Source organism: Teleopsis dalmanni, chromosome X (assembly GCF_002237135.1).
Source record: "Teleopsis dalmanni isolate 2A chromosome X, ASM223713v2, whole genome shotgun sequence".
In the NCBI taxonomy this organism is placed as follows: Eukaryota; Metazoa; Arthropoda; class Insecta; order Diptera; family Diopsidae; genus Teleopsis; species Teleopsis dalmanni.
In genome coordinates, this window is record NC_051848.1 from 28,510,059 (window position 1) to 28,530,678 (window position 20,620).

The following is a 20,620-nucleotide window of genomic DNA, read 5'->3' on the forward strand; positions in this document are numbered from 1 at the left end:
TGAATATGAAGTGTTGGTTTATGACGTCACAATGGTAGTGACAGTAACATTCAGTTTAAAAAAAAACCAGCTGTCTACTGCCGGCAAATGGTTCTGTACATGATTTCTATGTGTGTTTGTGCATATGTGAGTAGGTATTACCGCACTGATCTGCAATAATAAAACGGTTGCAAATGATTTTAAGTTTAACAGAGCTTCATACAGAGTTGTTTTTGTATTTTGTATGTTCACCACTCAATAAGCTCTCCGTAATATTCTCCAACAGATCAAGCGCTCTCTCGCTAACCGCACGCTGTTAACTACCATTCGCTACTGTATACGCTGTGGCTTTCATATGTTCTTAATATAATTTTATTGTTTTTACATATATTTTTTTTTAAATTATTTAATTTTAGCAATTAACAATAACAACAAAAAGCAAACAAATGAAAATTACCTAAAAAATTGCTCTCTCTTATGTCGTCAATTGGAGTTTCGCGATTTTCGAGCGAGCTCAGAAAATTTATATAAAAAGTTGCGTTTTAATCAAAAGATTTTCAGTTAAAAAGTAGAAGTTGTTAACGGTGGTATATGCAAATAAACCCCTCCGAAACGATCACCGATCAACAGCATTGAGGATATTTATTCAATTTCCGATATATAACGCGTTCACTAAGGAAACTAGTGCAGTGCAATTTTCAAAGAAAAAAAATATAACGCAGTGAAATCGAAAGCTGAATCTTAAAATCAATCTTTTTTGAAGATTTACTTAAGAAATAAAATCATTTATTTGAAATTTTTAACGGAATTTTTTCTAAGATAAACAAAGAAACAAAAATGCATTTCAAAAGTTTTATCGTACTGAGCATTTTCCAGCTCCTGGTTGCTGCAAAAGGTGATTACAATTTAAATATAATTTTAAAAATAATTAAATATATTAAATAAAAATATTGCAAACTAGTGACATTAATTATAAACTTTAATCATAACATATTTAAAAAAGAAAGTTGCATTTATAAGCTGCACTTTTGAAAAAAATGAGATTCTTTGGTACATTGCTAAATGCAGTAGCATCCTTAACTTACCTCCTTGACCAGAAATTTATTACAAAAACAAGCTCAACACTTTTATATTTGTTTTAAATTTAAAGTAAAGTTACAATATATTACAAGTTTAAAATAAATTAGAAAAAATGATTTAAGTTAAAAAAAAAATAATTTTAACATTTAAATTAAAAAAAAAAATAATTGTAAAAAAAAATTATCTACATAAAAAATATAAATTTTGGCATTAAAATTAAACAAAACAATAAAACAAAAATACCTAAATAAAAAAAAATTAGAGTCATGATTAAAATTTAAATTATTGAAAAAATATTATCTAAATAAAAAAATAATTTAAATTTAGAAAAAATATATAAAAATTTATCATTAAAAAAAAAATGTATAATTTTATAATCTAAACTTATAAAAAACTTTTAAAGAAAATTATAAAAACAAAATAAAATAAAGTAATTAAAAACGATAAAACAAATAATAATAAAAATTATATAATATCAGTAGAAAAAAGTTTTATTTATTAAATAAACAAAAGCTAACAACTGAAACAAGAATGACAAAAAAAACAATAATATAAACTGAATTAAATAAATCGTTTAAATATAAACATTGAAAAAAAAAATAAAGCAAATAATATAAACGTGAATAAATTACAATAACAACTGCAATACAACGAAATAAAAAATTAATTCAAATAAAATAAATAATTATTTAATGACAAAAAATAATATTAATAAAAATACAAACGTAAATAAAATATGAAAACAATAACAATTCAATAAATTAAAGATTTAAAAAATTATAAAAGGCTATATAAGGTTAAGGGTTGCGTTACCCTAGGGTTCTTTTTTTTTAAATGTCTATAATGCATTACTTATTTATGCTAGAAAAAATTAAATTAAATAAAAATTAAATAGAAGAATAATGCTAATATAAAAATAATTTAAAATTGCAAATTAAAAGAATAACAATTAAATAAAAAATTAGTTTATTTTTAACTAGTTTTGTATTAGGTTGAATTATGAATAAAAAATAAGTAAATGAAACAATCCTTAATCTTTATTTAAGTTTTTTATTTTGCAACTATTTTATATTTTAAAAATACATAACAACCAAAAATATTATATTAAAAAATATATATATAAAATACATATATATATATAATATATATATATATATATATATATATAAATATATTTTTTTAAAAAAATATATAATTTTTCAACAATTTTTAATTTTTAAAAAAAAACTTTCTTTTAAAACATTTATTTTCTTTTAAAAACATCACAGTTTTAAAAAATATTTTATTTTTAAAAAATGTATTATAATAATAATATTATATTTTTAAGAATAAACATTTTATTTAGAAAATAGGTGTTTTATATCTTAAAAAATATTTTATTTACTAAAAGAATTTTTAATTTTTTAAAAAATTATTTTTTTTTGCTTAAAAAAAATATTTTATTTCTTAAAAGTATATTCTATTTTTAAAAATATATTTTATTTTCGTAAAGAAATATTTTATTTTTAAAAAAATATTCTATTCTTAAAAAAATATTATATTTAAAAACAGTTTTCTTAATAGTTATTATAATTAATATGTACTTATCATTAATATATAATCACAATCAATAATTAAAATATTTTATAATAGTCTTTAGGAATATGAAAAATAAGCCAATTTTTATAAATGCCTATTAAATTTTTATCACTTGAAAACAATAATTGATATTTAGATTAAATTTTACGGTCAAGAAAATATAAAAATAAAGAAGAAAAGATTTATTAATAATACAGTCCTAATTAAAATTTAAAATATAGGCGGAATAGATCTTGAAGTCGCGGTATCACATATCCATCAAAAATAATATATATCTGTTTTAAAAACAATAGTCCATAAATCAAATAATACTTGATTAAAAATTTAAGTGACAAGTTTTAAATCTTAATTAATTAAGAAATTTTAAAGTAAAATTTAATAATTAAAATATTTATATTGTATAAAACAAAGAAGAATTTAAAATTTTTATTTACAACTATTAATGAATTATTAATCGATAATAATTATTATAAAATTAATATATCCTTTTATTTTATTCTTATTTAAATAAAGTGATTTAATTATTTTTTATATAAATTTCGCAAACATTTCAAAATTTAAGTTTTTTTTGGGTAACTTATAAATAGAACTGATTGCTTAAGATGCAAAATATTTTATAATTTTATTTTTACTTTTATTTTTAATGTATTGCTGAAAAAGAAATATTTATTTATTCTTTATTTTATTAATTTCTAATGAAACAGAAATATTATTGTTTAGTCCCAAATTGCCTACATAAGTCTTGTCTTCATTTTATATGAACTAAAATCGAAATAGTACTTTTATCTGAAAATGCATACTCATCATCATCATTACTGGAAGATTATAACAACCTAGATCGGATTAAAACCTTATAAAATTTTTGTTTCCATTGGTCATCCCATCACTTTATTTTCACTTCTTTATCGACTTCATACATCCACCACTGTCTCGAGTATCTTCAGGTTCATCTTCCAAAAGAGCTCGCTCTCAAATGATTTCTAATGAAGTTATTTTTATTCTTGTCTTTTGAAAATTATGTCCACATTATTTTAAGGATACAAATTTTATAAAGAAAATTATATTATGATCATTGTGACCTCAGTATTGCTCGAGGTATGCCTACATTACAATATTCGTCTTCTTCTTTCAAGAGGCCTACAAAACTTCCAATTTGTTGTAGAATAAAGATTAGCCACATGCAACGTGAGCTACATCAAATCAAATTTTTTTTCTAAGATACTTTCCTCTAAACCAAGAATTGTTTAAATTAGCTGCGATATTGTATCGTATATAATATGGAGATGGTGTTATGATTTTAAAATAACTTCACTCATAACATATATAAGATTAAAATCTATATGAATACATTTATTTATTATAAAATAAACAACATTAGTTGTACTTCTTAATATTTTCGATTACAATCTTTGTTATAATTCAAACCAAGAAAAACTTTCTATTTTTTATATTTAAATCCCATTTATTGTTAATCTATTTGATTATCGAAGATTCATTGACCTACTGATTATTAACTGTGGCAGTTAGAGCAATTCCTGAACGAATATTTTTATTAAACATGTTATAGAGTATCAAAAGCTTTTGGTTTTTTCCTTGAAGTATCCGGGCTTTGTATAAAACCATTTTATTTTCTAAATTGAACTGTGATTCGGTCCTAAGGAAACACCACTCATTCATATACATTTCTTATGAATATATATTTTTATTTTAACACTCAATATTAATTTTTCTTACAATAATATTTAAATATATATCCCGATTTTGTTTTTACTATAAATAATAATAGAAAAGTATATTTAATGCAAGCAAATCAAATCCTGTTAATAATGTTACTGGTAGGTTAGTTTGAAACGGCTAGTCTAATGATTTCATATTATATAGAGATATTATATGGACTAAAATCATTATGTAGATTTCTAGTACGCATTATGTAGAACTCAGAGACAACCTTCATCTACGCTATTGTTGTTATATTTTCCTAGATTTCAATATTTTTATTAACAACATTTTATAAAATTATCGGTGAATTTCTACATATACTGCATATAATATATGAAATAAAAATCAGTTATGCTATAAACTTATTCAATATATAAATTTATTATTTTATATATTGTATATACTATTTGGAATATATTTTAGAATATATTAGTTCTTTAGCTATATTATAAATTGAGTCATAAACAGAAACCCAAGGTATAATACACTTTTCGGTTATATTTTCCTAGATTTCAATGTTTTTATTAACGACTTTTTATAAAATTATCGCTGAATTTCTATATATACTATGTATAATATATGTAATAAAAATCAGTTATGCTGTAAACTTATTCAATATATAAATTTATTATTTTATATATTGTATATACTATTTAGAATATATTTTAAAATACATTAGTTCTTTAACTATATCATAATTGTGTCAGAAACAAAATTCCAAGATATAATACACTTTTCGATTATATATTATTAGATTCCGATATTTTTATTAACGACGTTTCATAAAATTGTAGCTGAATTTCTATATATACTATATATAATATATGTAATAAAAATCACTAATTTAAATTAAATCAGTGATTAAATTTATTTAAATCTTACATTCAACTATTTCAAATAATTTTTTTTAAGATTCATTTTTATTAATTATTTACGTCTACACCACATATTGTGTTCTACGTATAATGTATACAAATCTTTAACTATTTTTAAATGATAAAGAAACTATTTACTCACTTCTATGTTTATTTCCTGGTCGTAATATGACTTAAACCAGCATATGTCAATCAAATATAATAAGACATGTGATTTCTCTACTTACATTCTATTGGCGCATATAGAGCAGGTAGTCTTCTTTGACTACTGTATGATCATTTTGGTATTGTGATTAATTGTCTCAAATAAATTATACTATAAAATACCCAAAAACTGTTAACTAAAGTTTTAATTTAAATATTTATTAGAGAAGAACAAAGGTTTCTTATATAAAAAAAATTCATGTAGAACGTGCGCCCTGTCAAATTCTTTTTTGAAATTTTTTTTTGGTTGATAATAATTTTAAAAATATCTTTATGTCATGTCTTAAGCTGTTTCTTTTTTAGTGATTTAAAAATTCATTAATAATACTAAAAATATTGCAGTCCACAAAAAAAAAACGGTAACAATAATAATAAAAATAATTTATTTTAGAAGACAACAGCGATAAGCAAATTTGTTAGCCAACTGATAAATTTTGTATGCTCAATGAAGCTTCTGACTTGTCCAAACAAAAATTTTAATTTGTTTAAATTTGTTAAATAAAAAAAGTTACATTTTTTTCTAATATCAATTTTAAGTAAATTATTTAAATGCCATAATGCCTGTATGTTATCTATTATACTCGTATGTTGACGTTAAAAACTGCTTGGCGCAAACTAATGCCAAAATTGATTACAAAACTGAAGTACATATAAAAGAATCTATCTTGACTTGAATTAGCTTTTATGACAAACTGTGATTTGTTTGTCATTAAATACTAACATCATATGCAGATATCTTCAATTAACTCAAACACTTAGACTCTTTTTACAAACTTAAAAAAATAAATATATTTTATTAGTTAAACATGTTAAACTATTAGAAATCGAGATACTATGCGTGGACTCCCAATTAGATACATGGTACCTTTATAAAGTTGTAGAGGAAGCATTGCAGCTTCCTCTTAAACTTCTAAGTGTAATTGTGATAAATTTAACAATGCTTCCATGCCAGCATTTGTGATAGTTCTCATGGCCCCTGTGATATTTAACCACGCCAGCCTCTGTAATTTGCTTAGTTTTGATATAGGTGTACCTTGTATAGTATGATGGGTCTAACTTTTTGTGTGTAGATACATAAGGTCATTTTAGCGCTCAGACTCAAGGATTTTTCTAGAAGTTGTTTTGTAGTCCAAAGGTTTTTCTTGGCCTTTTTGATTACAGAATTGAGGTGTACTTACTAGGTAAGTTTTTTATCCAGGTTAATTCCTAAATATTTTACCTCTTCCTTTAGAGGAAACTCTAACTAATTTATTGTTAATATGGAGATGTTGAAAACCCTTTTGCTGGTAAATGGGACAATAGTAGTTTTAGTGAGATTAATTAATAATCCTTATTAGACAGGTACTGCTCTATTGTTTCAATAGTGTTATGAGATATTTCTGTTCTCTGTTCAGTGATATTTAAAATTTTTTTTTCATTTCAATTCAATCTCTTATTGATCTTATCAATTTCTTATAATTAATAAACACAAAACTGACAAAACTATAATTTTTTGTGTATATGTGTATGTGTACTCCAATCTTTCAAAGGCTTAGAAGTAGTTCTTAGTCACAGCTATGACTCAAAGTAAAGTAAATTGTGACCAATTCAATATATCATGTGATAATTGCTTTGGCATGCTTGCACTAGAGACTTTCAGCACTAGAGACTTTAGGTATTTGCACTACAACTTAGTATTTATTTCTTAATTATAACCTAATTACGTTTATTTGTCTTGTAGTATAAATCATTAGTGAATATTGGTGCCAAAACAACTACATAACACTTTACTTACTAAAATGGTATGTTACGAAAAATCCAACCCTTTACTTTGAGTTAATGCAAAGGAAACTTTGATAAATACTCATAACCTTATCTTATGCCGATTCATATTGGTAGATAGGTAATGATTAAAATGTATTTAGAACAATATTAACATAAATAAATTGTAACTATATTAATATTTCAAATAAAATATAAATTCATTTAAATATTATTCAAATGAAGCGTTCCTTACGAAACAAAGTTTTTTGAAATTAAGGTATACTGCTTACAAACTTACAGAAATAATTAATTGAATAATTTAAAAGAATTATTAAGGAATTGATTATATGGCATAAGATTGTATGGGAGTCGTAAGTGCCTAAGAATCCATACTCCATTAATAACATCTTGATACCAACTAGTTTAACTTATTATTAGTTCTATTAAGATATTTATATTGAATATCTCAAAGGAACTTATTTAAATAACTGCTCATTTTATTATTTATATATTTTACTAAAATTTTCTTTTCTTTATTTTCTTCTTTGATTCTTTTTCTTCTCTCATCTCTATTCATTTTACTTTACCATCTGTGTTTAATTTATTTTTTTAATTATTTTGTTTATTTTTTAATTCTTCCTTTTTCTTAATATTCTTCATTACTTCTTTATTCCTTTTTTCGCCCATTTTTTTTCTTATTCTCATCCTTATTATCTATTTTTTCTCTTTCTGAACATTCTTTACGTTTCCTATATATTTTTCACATTTTTTCTCGAATTTTTTTCATTTGTGTTAGCCTTTCTTCTTTTCTTTTCAATATTGAAAATGTTTATACTGAGGTTTTCTATAGAAATTCTTAAACCTAACTATTAATTTATTCGTCAATGCATGTACTACTTCCTAATTTCAGCCTTAGTCTTATTTGTTTTCATTTTTCTACAACCTTTATGATACTTAAAGCAAATGGGTAGTGCATACTCACTACATACCGCGCAATATACAAAATAAAAATAAAAATTGGCAACAAAAATGATGTTGTTTTGTATGTTACTAAAGTTGCATGTTTATTTATATGCTTATATGAATTCAATCGATATAAATCTTAATATCATTCCGAAATTAATGCAGTTAGCTACGACTTTCGTAGAAACTCACACTAATATATATTAAATTTAATTGAAATATGTTTGTTTGAATTATAATATACTAAATTCTTTTAATAATTATTATATAAACGTAAATAAATTAGTTTTTTTTATTTTTTGGAAAAAAGTGTTGTAAAAAATTTATTGAATCACTTATGTGGGAGCTTTACGAATATTTAAAAATAAAAGTAAACTGTAATTAGTGGTTAAATAAATATAAGAAAATATTTTCTAGCATTGAAAAACTGCTTCCTCTTCATTTTCTTCTTTTTTTCAATTAAATAGGTGAAAGTTGTTTTTTGAGAAAGGAATATTAGATATATTTAAGATAATATCTTGTGCCACTTAATCTGTTATACAGTAATAATTATATACTGACACCTAAATAACGTATATACTGTACTACTAACTAATCTTTTCCAGGGATGTGACACAGAACTGCAAGATTTTTAATTTAATATATCTAGGTTGTAGATTAAGATTAATGCTTTAAATAAATTAAATAATTAATTTATTTACTTATAATTATTAATATTAAAATTTAAATGATCACTGAATTAAGATATTTTTCCATTTTTTTTTTAAATAATGGTTTTTCAAAAACTATATATTTTAAATTATTTCTATTGTCTGTACCGACATACATATATTGGTTTGTAACTTTCAATGCATTTATTAACATTTATTAATTAATATTTATTTATTTATATATATCTGTGTGTTATTCTTTGTTCTTGTTGTTTCTGGTTATTGTTATTGTAAAATTTTAATTAATTAATCCTAAGCACCTTTGAGGGTTTAAAGTGTAAATATTTTTAATGAAGCATCGTCACCCTCGCATCGACACCCCTCCTCGTACTTTCTGTACGAACGAGTATACCGGATTGTTGTAGTTTATTGTTTTTTATGGAAAGACGATGTATTCGAAATAAAATAACTTTTGTTTTGTTGAAATGTTTTCAAATCGTAAAACACAAAACACTTACGTATTTTAAAAAATTATAAACTTGCATTGAATTTAAATTATATATTTGGGATTTTTTTCTTACTTCAGCGTTTATGGCATTTTGGGTTTCTTCACCATCGAAACCGCATAAATCAAAACAAGATAAAAAATAAATTTTTAAAAAAATTGAAACAAGTTCACATTAATATAAGGAAGAGTGTTTTCATTGAATTTTAATATTAAAATGCCCATAAAAATGAATCACATATGAATAAAAAAAAATGTGCTAAAAAGAGCGAATACATATACGTCAGTATATATCAATAAAAAATTATTTTTTATTATATTCCAAAAAAAAAAAAATTCATATATGATTTAAAGTCAACAAAAAAATATTTTGTCTAATTTTAAAAGAAATTTTACATAAATTTTCCATTAATGAGTTAATAATTTTCTCTCATGATATTTGAAATTAGTAATTAGAAAAAAATTAAATTTTTTTCAGATACTATCAAATTATTTACAAATATTTCAACTTATCTGCTTGACATTGAAATCTGCTAATTTACTTTGAAGAGAACATAAGACCTTTTATTTATTTTTATTAAAAAAAAAAAAAATTTTTTTACGTAATTATTATTTTATTTTTTTTTTTTTGTTATTGTGGTTATTTTGAATGACTAATATTTGTTTTCTTTTTTATTCTCAAAATAAAATTTAATTAACAACTTTCAAATGACTTCGAGTTTGCCATATTAGCAAGCGTTTACAATTAAAATAAAATAAAAAATAAATAAAATATTTACTTATGTGTAGCGAGACAAAAATCACGTTATATATAATTATTAATTTTTTTTTTTTTTTTTGTTATAAGTTAACTCATGATATAAATTATCTACCGACAAATTAACGAACTAAAAATAAAAAAACAAAATTTTATTATTTATATTGAAAATAATAAAAGTAGAATAATATTTGGTTAAAACTGGTTGATATGTGAATTGTTTAGTTTGTGAGAAATTTGCATTTCATTTGATTGAATTTGATATCTGTATAAATTATTTTACTTTTTTTTTTGTCAAACGAATTCTGATTTTTGACATTTTGGTTGATTTGCTTAAATATGACATAAGAAGTATCTTCTGTACATATATTCGTCAGTCAGTGATTCGCATTCAAGCACAAATTGCTTGTACAGCAATTGAGAACACCTTCTGCTGAAACTTAAGACGAGACTGTGCCATGCAATGTGTCACATCGCACAGCGTTTAAATATAGATACTTTATTTTTAAATCTAGTTTAAATTTATTTAATGTTACCAGTTTTAATTTATTGGTTTACAGTTCACAAGTAGTCTATCAAATTTATATGTGAACTGGCCTGTTTAGCATAGAACTTAAAGTTGTCTTCATTTGAGAGTGAACTTGAAAATTTTATATATAGTTTGATTAAATTAAAAAAAATATTTTAATTTATAATTAATTTAATTTAAATTAATATTCATTCACAATTAACTTATCAATATATATATATATATATAAGTGAATTATTAAATACCATAGTATTTCATTATGTAGTACAGCTTTTAATATTTGTTTTTGTTTTTGTTGACAAAAAAATTACTAGACATTTGCTTTCAACTATATTTACTTTCAGCTTAAAATTAAATATTTAGTTTAATTAAAGTATGAAAATTTGAACTATTTTTTAATTAATTTATAATCATATTTATTTATAATTAAGTTATATATATATTTAAGTAAATTATTAAATAGAATTTCGCTATATATATACAGCTTTTAACATTTGTTGCTAGTTTTGATTAAAAAATTTAATATTTAGTTTAATTAAAGTAAGAAAATTAAAAGATTTTTTAAATTAATTTATATTCATATTCATTTATAATTAAGTAATGTATATATAAGTAAATTATTAATTAGAAATTTTGTCATATACAGCCCTTAATCGTTGCTGTGTATTTAAAAAAAATTACTAGAAAATTTATTTTCAATTACTTTTAGTTTACAAATTTTTTATTAAATTTAATTAAAGTAACTCAATTTGAAAGTTTATAATTTATTTAAATACATATTTATTTGTAATAAACTTATATATGTATATATATTATTATTCAAGTTCTAATTATTACTTAGAAATTATGTTAATAGATGCTTTAACCTCAACTGTAAAATCAAAAAAAAAATTACTAGAAACTTCCTGTTCAATTGATGTTAATTTAAAAATTAACAATCTAATTTAAACTACAAACTAATTTACTGCTTTGCTTTATAAAAAAATTTACTACATTTTTTTTTTTTTAATTACTTTTAGTTAAAAAGTTACAATCTAATTAAAACTACAAACTTATTTAATACTTTTGCTTCTGAATACAAAATTATATTATATATTATTTTTGTTGAATTAGCATTTTTAAGCAGAACTATAAATTTATTAAATACTTAAATTTTTTGTTAAAATTCATAAAAATTAAAATCTTTAAAATACTACTTCGTAAAATAAAAGTATCTCATATTATTTTGATCAAAGCGTTTGTAAATGAGACCTAAAGGTACGAACAAACTCACTTCCTTATATCTTATTTACATTGTATTTAAATGAATCAAATCGTCACGTTTATATTTATTTCAATCGTTAAAAACTTAATCTTAAATTGTACATAACTGTACATAATTTAAAAGGAAAAAAACAAATCAGATACTATATACATCTAATATAACACGAAATAATACGTCTAATATTAAATGCAATAAAATCAATTGCAATACAATGAAAAAATTTGAAACCAAAAAAAATATAAATTTATATTCACCTCTACTTTATCTTCACACGTTTTGATATTAAAATTTGAATATTAATTTAGAAAAATATTATTTAATTATATATAAAACAGCATTAAAAATAAATTATTTATTATCTACTCGTATACATATTTTATTGTTTTTTTTTTTGTTTTCAAAGAAAACAAATAAATTGTATTTGATTTATTCTCATCATATAAAATGACTACAACTAGCAATTAAGCATTGTAAATTTTCTTTAATTAATTAAGGCGTTACTGCACCCTACAAATGATTATTAACATCAAAGTATCTATGAATGTCACTTCTTAATTTCTATTCTATTAATTTTATGAACTCATAGACAGTAAACAAACTCTTATAGCCGGAAGATTATCAAGTATATATCAATTTGTTTTTATTTTATATATAACCTTTACAACCTTTATAGCTGTACCAATAGCTTAAGACCAGAAGTTTTGATAACCACTTAAACCTATAACCACATATTATCTGTTATATGAACCGAAAAAGTTGTGCTAGTTGCTTGGTTCATATGACGACTCAGTCCATAAATTCAATTAGCGGCAACTATTTAATGGGTTGATTGTAGAGCCAGCTCCAAAATTCTGCAGATCGTTGATGTTGGCTTCAAGTAGCTACTCAAGATTTTTAAAAAATGGAAGAGCTGTTCTATGCTTTTAAAAAAATTGGGCATACGCAACAAAAATTTTGTTTCCTTCTGGCAGCTTTCACAATGACCACTACTCTCCAACAGGCCCGAAATCAGTCTAAAACTTCTATGTAATTAATTACCAAGCTGCTGTTTAAATTAAAAAAAAACACTTATTGCCTTATTCCAAAAAGTATATATGAATATTAAAATTAATTTTATTTTTATTTTTTATAAGTCTTATATTAAGTTTGTTTCTTCAAAGTGGTATGAATAAGCTTTTAATGCAGAGAAGTCAATATTCAGTCATAATAAATAATTCCTAATAGGTTAACTAGAAACATGTTTTTATGATCCTAAAGTCGTTTTTTCATAACATGTCATTTTGTCGTGTTACCTATCAATAGTTTTAAAAATTCAACGTCACTCATTGTTTTGGCTAAGTTTTTTGACAGTAAGAATTATCTATTAACTTCATTATCAATATATTTGACATTGAAGTACATTGGTCTTCTATTCGAATATACAGTGTTTCATTTTAAAATGTTTTAGTTTTTAGTTGTAATTCTTTGATCTAAGAAATTTAAAAAAAGTAAATGGAAGACAGGGTTTATTTTAAATATACGATAAGAATTGTATATCTAGGAAGGAACTTCATCTAAAAAATCTTCAATATTTGGAAAATAATTTCTAAAATCTACTTCATGCAGACTTAACTTATAATAGAACTTAAATTCTAAATGAATCAAAACAAATTTAAAACAATTTAATGAATTAATTAATTAATGAATTAAGATTAATTTTATGATTACACCTTTTGAAAAATGTAATTTCGTCATTAAATTTAAATATGCTATTCACACGACATAATTTAAACTAGCTTCCGAAAGCTAAATGCAAATAGGTATTGATATGACATTTTTGTTGATAATCGGTAATTTACAATTTGAAATTAACATTATAATAATAGCATTTATAGTTTCATAAAAACAACTCGAAATTGAGTTGACAAAATCAAGCAAACTCAACAGCTCCGTAACATCTCCTGAGTCCAAACTTATGTTTAGATATTATGGCTAGCACATGTTTTATTAACAACATTCTACTTAAAAGAATCTTATTAAGTACTTTATAATATATTGATTGATATAACGGTATGATGATAGGTCATATTTCAGATTTTTTAGATTTGGATTTATAATAAGCTCTGATATTTTTTGTATAACCTAGTTAATGGCATCGCATACATTTTGAAGGAAGTATTTTTATAATCACTTTTTATTGCAACATCTCTAAAATTATTTTATTAAAATTCAGAATTTAGAAAAAATAAAAATTTATGTGTGATGCAAAGTGCTTTTCTTCAGTTTCCTTTCGCAGTTTGACAACAACAAACACACGACCGACAGTAACAACTTAATCCAATTAGAAGTTTATGAATATTAACTTAACTTGTGCTATGTGAATAGCATACAAAACTTATGTGATCATTATCACTCTTTGGAAAGGCAGTGACGGTTGCTAATTGTCTTTAGCAAAGTTAATGACACTTTCTAATATTATTATTATTATTGTTAGAGAATGTGGCATTGCCTGACCGTCGAGTCTATTGTGCCTTCTTTTGGGTTTAGAGTAGGTCTCTAAACCCTGTTGTGTAAAGTATAGAACCTACTTTACAGAATTTTATTGCCTCTTCCGTAAGAATATACATTCCCAAGAGCATATTCCGTTTGAGTTTCTGATAGTAAAAGAGAAATAAAGTTGAAATGATATATAATATTGTAATTGATTATATATCTTTCATCATGTCTATCAATGCTCGGGCTTAGCAAAAAATAAACATATTTTAAGCAAATTTTAAACAATTCCCACAATTTTGTTTTTCAATATATATATACTCCTTATGTCACATAAGTTAGTGTCAGGTGGGATTAATAAAAAACCACAAGTTAAATTTAGTTAATTTATTTCTTTCCTCATTCTTGCGTAGAAATTATCGTATCTGAAATTAAACAGTCATATGCATTACTCTATAAAATTACTCTACCTCATTTGACAAAATATATTATTGCTTGCTATTTATTTTTAGTTAAAATATTAAAGTTTAAAATAAAATTTCTTTATCAGCATTTACAAAAAAAATAAAGAAATAAATTTATGAAATAAAACCACAAATGTGTTAATATAGAAAATGTCATTAGTAATCAGAATAAATTTCGTATCTAACTTCCAATCTACAACTGATGAAAAATTTTTTTGCATAATTTATTTTGCCAAAAAATTTGCATAAGATCATGAATACCAGTCCCGAAATAAAACATAAACCGATCTTATAAATTATCACGTAAAAGTCCAATATTTTTCCTTTAAAGCATTTTATCAAAATGCAAACAGAAAAGTCATATGCTTTCAATTAACATTTTGATAATGGAATAATACTAAAAAAAAAAAGTAATACTTACAATAAAACAATAAAAAAATAAATATTATGTACTTTCAACTCTGCCATTGTTTATTGAAAAACAGCAAACGAAATTAAAAAAAAAAATTATAAAATATTAATAAAAAATAATTTGCATTAATTATTGCAAATATATTAATTTTCTCGATTTAAACTTAATGACTGTCATATACAAAAAATAATAAAAATAATAAATAATTATAAAATAATAAATAATAATTATTAATAATATAAATATATATATAAATTTACATATCATTTATAATAAATTTTTTAAATAATTTTTTTAAATATTGATCTGCATTTTCCAAAATTTGATCTCTTCAACTTTATCAGCTTTAATTTATAACATATCTCTATGCAATGTTTCATTATATGGACTTAACAATTATTAGACTAATCTATTACTATTAAATCAATCGACAAACAGATGAATAGAAAGACAGACATATAGATAAACATCGTTCAATAAATCAGTTTTGTCGTGTTGTCGTTAGTTTTGCGAAATTGTTCAAAAAAATCTAATTATTGTTTATTAGAATAATACAATACATAACAATAAAATAAAAAAATTTTTCTTTAAATATTGCCTTTTACATATACTAAATTGGATCATTTTATTTCTTACAGGTCTACAAACTGGCCAATTAATGTGCTATGTGTGCGAGGACTGTGACAAAGTTACAACCAAAACTCCACTTGTGCAATGCAATAGTGAATACTTCACTGTTGATACCACTACAAGTGTTCCAACCACAGTAGAACCTTTGACAAGTACAACGACTCCTTCAACTACAACAGAAGAAATAACAACAACTGAGGCACCAACAACAACAACCACCACTACTACCACTACCACCACTACAACTACAACTACAGAACCATCAACAACAACACTAATCACTACAACAGAAGGAAAAGTACCAACAGACTCAACAATACCCACACCTGTTACTGTTGGACCAGCTTCTACCACAACAGGTCTACCAACGCCACCAAATGTGAACACATTCCTTTTCCCTAGTGTCAACGCTGAAAACGTAACAACCTCAGAAAACTCTACTAACAGCACAGTACCAGTTTTTAATATACGCATATCACGTTCCGTCGCAAGTGCCGTAGAGTACACCTATCACTGTTACTTAGTACAAAATAAAGGTAAGTCCCAAACGGCATAAGTACTGAAGAACGACTTCTAAAATTAATTTTTTTTAATTTATAGTAAATGGCACAACCATCACCAATCGCGGTTGCGCACGAGTTGGTGCTTCTGTTGGAGTATGTGAGGATCTGCAGAGTGCCAATAATGTCACAGAATTTGCTAAGTGCTTCCCTTGCTCCAATTCTCGTTGCAATAGCAGCACCGCTTTGTCAGTTTCATTGGCGACTCTCATCTTCGGTGTTCTTGCAGTGTTTTTACGCCGTGATTAAATTTAATTTTTAATTCAGTGACGTCATTTTTGTTTATTATAATTTTGTTTAGATTTTTAAGTTCTTATTTTATTTTTCATTTATCAATTAATTAATTGACTATAATTTTTATATATTGTAATCGAACTAAAAATAATTGTTTAACTTTGAATTAATTTTAACAATATTTATGTTAATTTAAGTTAGTTTTTAGTATAAGCCAGATGCCCAATCGCCTACCAAGTTGATACGACTTTTATTTGAAAACCGTTACAATCTCGATATATATATAAATTTTTTATACATACATTTTAAATATTTTATTAAATAATTTTTTATTCTTATATTGTTTTATTACAAGAAATAAATATTATAAGAAAATTCAAGCGCCAGTTATTGCATGTTGGAATCTGTATAGATCAAAGGGCGATTACATATCTGGCCTAAAATCCCAATCGAAATATTTTATTATTACCAAATTAAATTAAACAGATAATGTATAAGTAATTAAATTAAATAAAAAAAAACATAAAAACTAAATTATGTTATTCAGTATTTTTTGTTTAAACTCTAGCAGTTCTAAATTTCAGAAATTATTAAAGGTGACTTCTCACATATATCCATTATGCTCTTCCAACTATATTAAATTGTAAAATAGATTACAGCAAAAGACAAATTTTTTTACTATAAATTATAACCTTTAATTGGAAAAGTAACATCTTACATTTATAATCTAAAAATATGCTACTACCTTTGGTTTTAAATGACGTCTACTTAGTTACTTTATACGTGGTGATAAGAAGAAGAGTTTTAATTGCAATTAATTGTCTAGTATTATTAGACACTCATAAAACTTTTCTAAAAATTTTACAATAAATAGAGTATAATCTATATGAAAATATGGATTTTATAACTAAAACTTATTTATATACTATAACAAAAATGGAGGATATTTGCATTTGGTCCAATGTTATCGGACACCCACAGTAATAAATTTCCTAAAAATTTCACACTAAATAAACTATAATCGATATGAAAATACAGATTAAATAACAAAGTTATTAATGTCCAATGACAAAAATAAATAAAATTTTCATATCCAAACAATTTTTTACTTGATGAAACAATCAAGTGAATTCTTGGCTGACCATCTAGGTCTTTCGGATAGTATCAAATATTCATCATCAGTTGCATTTGGAAATATACATTGATTTAATTGTTGTTTTTTAAAAGTTAATGATAATTAAAAAACTTATCTTTTGATTTGTTTGTTCATATATAATTTTTGGACTATAACTGTCAGGAATTGAATACTGTCAAATTAAAACCGAAGACTAGTTTGTTATCGGGCAACTAGCTTGTTATCCGGGAACTAGCTTGTTATCCGGGGAAAAAGTTAACATACAACTAATATGTTTTATATTTAGAAATTTGATACTCAGTGTTGTTTATTTATAAACAACCCTTGCACTTACTTTATTATTAATTAGAACTAATGCATAAACCACAGCTGTATAATTGAACTTAATCTTGTTTCTAGAAAACATCGTTGTTTATTTACTCTCGTTCTATTGATTTCTACAAATGGGTTTAAAGAATTAAGCTTATTGTCAAGTTCTACAATCGCTTTTTGCAAAATGTTTAAAACGACTGTGATATTATACTTAATAGTTATATGTTCTTTCTGGCAGTCTATTATGTAGTTAGAGAGCGCCAAGAGTAACTTAAAAAAAGTAGTGAATTATAAATTAAGCTTAACGAAAATTGTTTAGAGCCTTATACTTGTTAGCTAACTATATCCAGACCAAATCAGTGAACTAAGCAGGGAATTACTTATACTGCTATTCTGGTGGTGGAAAATATTGCAAGACATGTGGAATGGCAAAAGACTGATTCTATTCAAAAATATAATCAACAAATCAGTAAAAGAAAACTAAAAGGAAAAGAAACTATTGAAAATCTGAAAAAAAAGAAAAAAGTAAGATACTCGGAATAAAAAGAATAAAATTTTCACTAGAATGAAAGCAAAACATAACAATAGGTGAGTGTAATTACGAAGTTGAATGTCTACTAATTGAGTTCAAAAAAACAAAGCTAAAGCTGCGAACTCAGCATTTTTAATAGGAACCGAAAATCCCAGTTCACAAAAATTACAAAATAGTAATTTGACCGATATAAAAGTATAGCTGTAAGTCTCGATTCTTAATGAAATCACAAATACATATCACAAGTCTGACAAAATTAAATGACAAATGTTGATGTAAAGATAGTTGAAACTAGCATACTTTGTCAACACGTAACTGATAAGTACTAATTAGATTGATATTAGTCGAAAGTATTGTAATCACATTATAGTTCATAAATATTATATTAGAGGGATTCGAATAGAAAAGAAAAGGCAAGAACAAAAATTTAGTCAATTTATTAAAATTTGGCGGACCATACAACGCTGTTTCGAGTATTGTCAAGTACTCATCATTAGTGGCTTTAGGAAATATTCAATTTTTTTTTTAATTAGTTTATAGTTCGTATATAATTTGTTTGGACTGCAAGTGCCAGGCTTAGAACTCGTGCCTGTCAAATTAACAGCGATGACTTGGCAATACTCGAAAGAGCGTTGTATGGTCAGTCAAATTTCAATAAATTAACTGAATTTTTGTTCTTGTCTTTTCTTTTCTATTTGAACCTTTCTAACTTTTAAAAATAGCTTCTTTGTCGTTATAAGAAGCGTAGCTTTCGGCAAAAATAATTAACTTTATAAATATTATATTACAATCACATTTTCGAAAAGTGTTTAAAACCCAAAGTGATTAAAACTGGTTATTGCTCTATTTCCCATTTATTTCGCAAATTATTATAAAAAATATTACATACGTTACCAAAATTCGTTAATGTGTAAGCTTATTTTTTCTTTTTATAAATACTTTATGATAAGCTAAAATTAAATAATTAGGCCAGATATATGGTATACTAAATACGCCTATCTGGCCCAGTATACATATGAAAAGCATACTTTTGGGAATTTATTGAAAAAATAATATTTACAGCCGAAATGAGTAAATAAACAACGTTGCGAAAAATATTGTTAGCATAACTTTGGTCTTGAATAAATAATTTAATGAAATTTTATTTTCTATCTATGCACTGAGATATAAATTTGTAAAAAAATTTTTATATAGTGGAGATAAGATAAGAGAATTAGTAACGATAAGCCATTCACGAGACATTAAGAACATTTGCAGAACGTAGCTATATCTGCAAAATTTTTAGATAGTGAGTGTGCAATCATATATATAACTTTATATAACTTTCTGTAAAAATTTCCATTTCATAAATTAATGGAAATACTTATAAAAGTTTAAGTATTATAACTAAATAAAAACTTTTATTTATACTACAAATCAATTTTATAAGCACACAAATTTTATTAAGTTTTATTTTTTCCAAATAAATAATATAAATTAAATGTATGAACACTCTTTCACTACTAATCAGTAAAAATATCAACATACGTGAAAATTCTCACACCTTACACTAATGAACGTAATGAAAATTATGCTTTCATAATGCACTATTTTTATTCATTTGAACTAAAAGTTATTTGAAATTCTATATTAATAAAAATCGTGGTCCGACTAATACCAAGAAACTACTTTAATATAAAATATGCAAGTTTAATACAAAATTAATTGCAAATAAGATAAGAATTGGTTCATATTTTCAGTTTTAATTAAATAAATAAAACATAATGTTTTATAAAATAAGTACTTAAAAATTGTCACTCAATATTTTTGTTTAATGAAAAAGTAAATAAGTTTTTTAAAAACAGTTCACATTACCTAAAACTGTATTTAATTGTTTATTAAAATAATTGGAGAACTACAAACTCAAGGAATTGTGCCCTGCCAAATGGGAACTGTTCATAAAAATGGAAGCTAAAAAATATTTTTCTAACCTAAAAAACTATTATATCTACAGTTTACTTTTCCGTGAAATTCAGCAATTATG

At 23.7% G+C, this 20,620-nt stretch overlaps 1 protein-coding gene across 1 annotated transcript; it reads left to right on the forward strand.

Annotated features, from left to right (window-relative positions):
* The first annotated feature begins 548 nt into the window (after positions 1-548).
* Positions 549-16,689, forward strand: LOC119690255 (integumentary mucin A.1-like). The gene is made up of 3 exons (XM_038105275.1): positions 549-874; positions 15,833-16,360; positions 16,425-16,689. The coding sequence occupies exons 1-3, from the start codon at positions 817-819 to the stop codon at positions 16,631-16,633; spliced, it is 795 nt and encodes a 264-aa protein (XP_037961203.1). The 5' UTR covers positions 549-816; the 3' UTR covers positions 16,634-16,689.
* Positions 16,690-20,620: the final 3,931 nt, after the last annotated feature.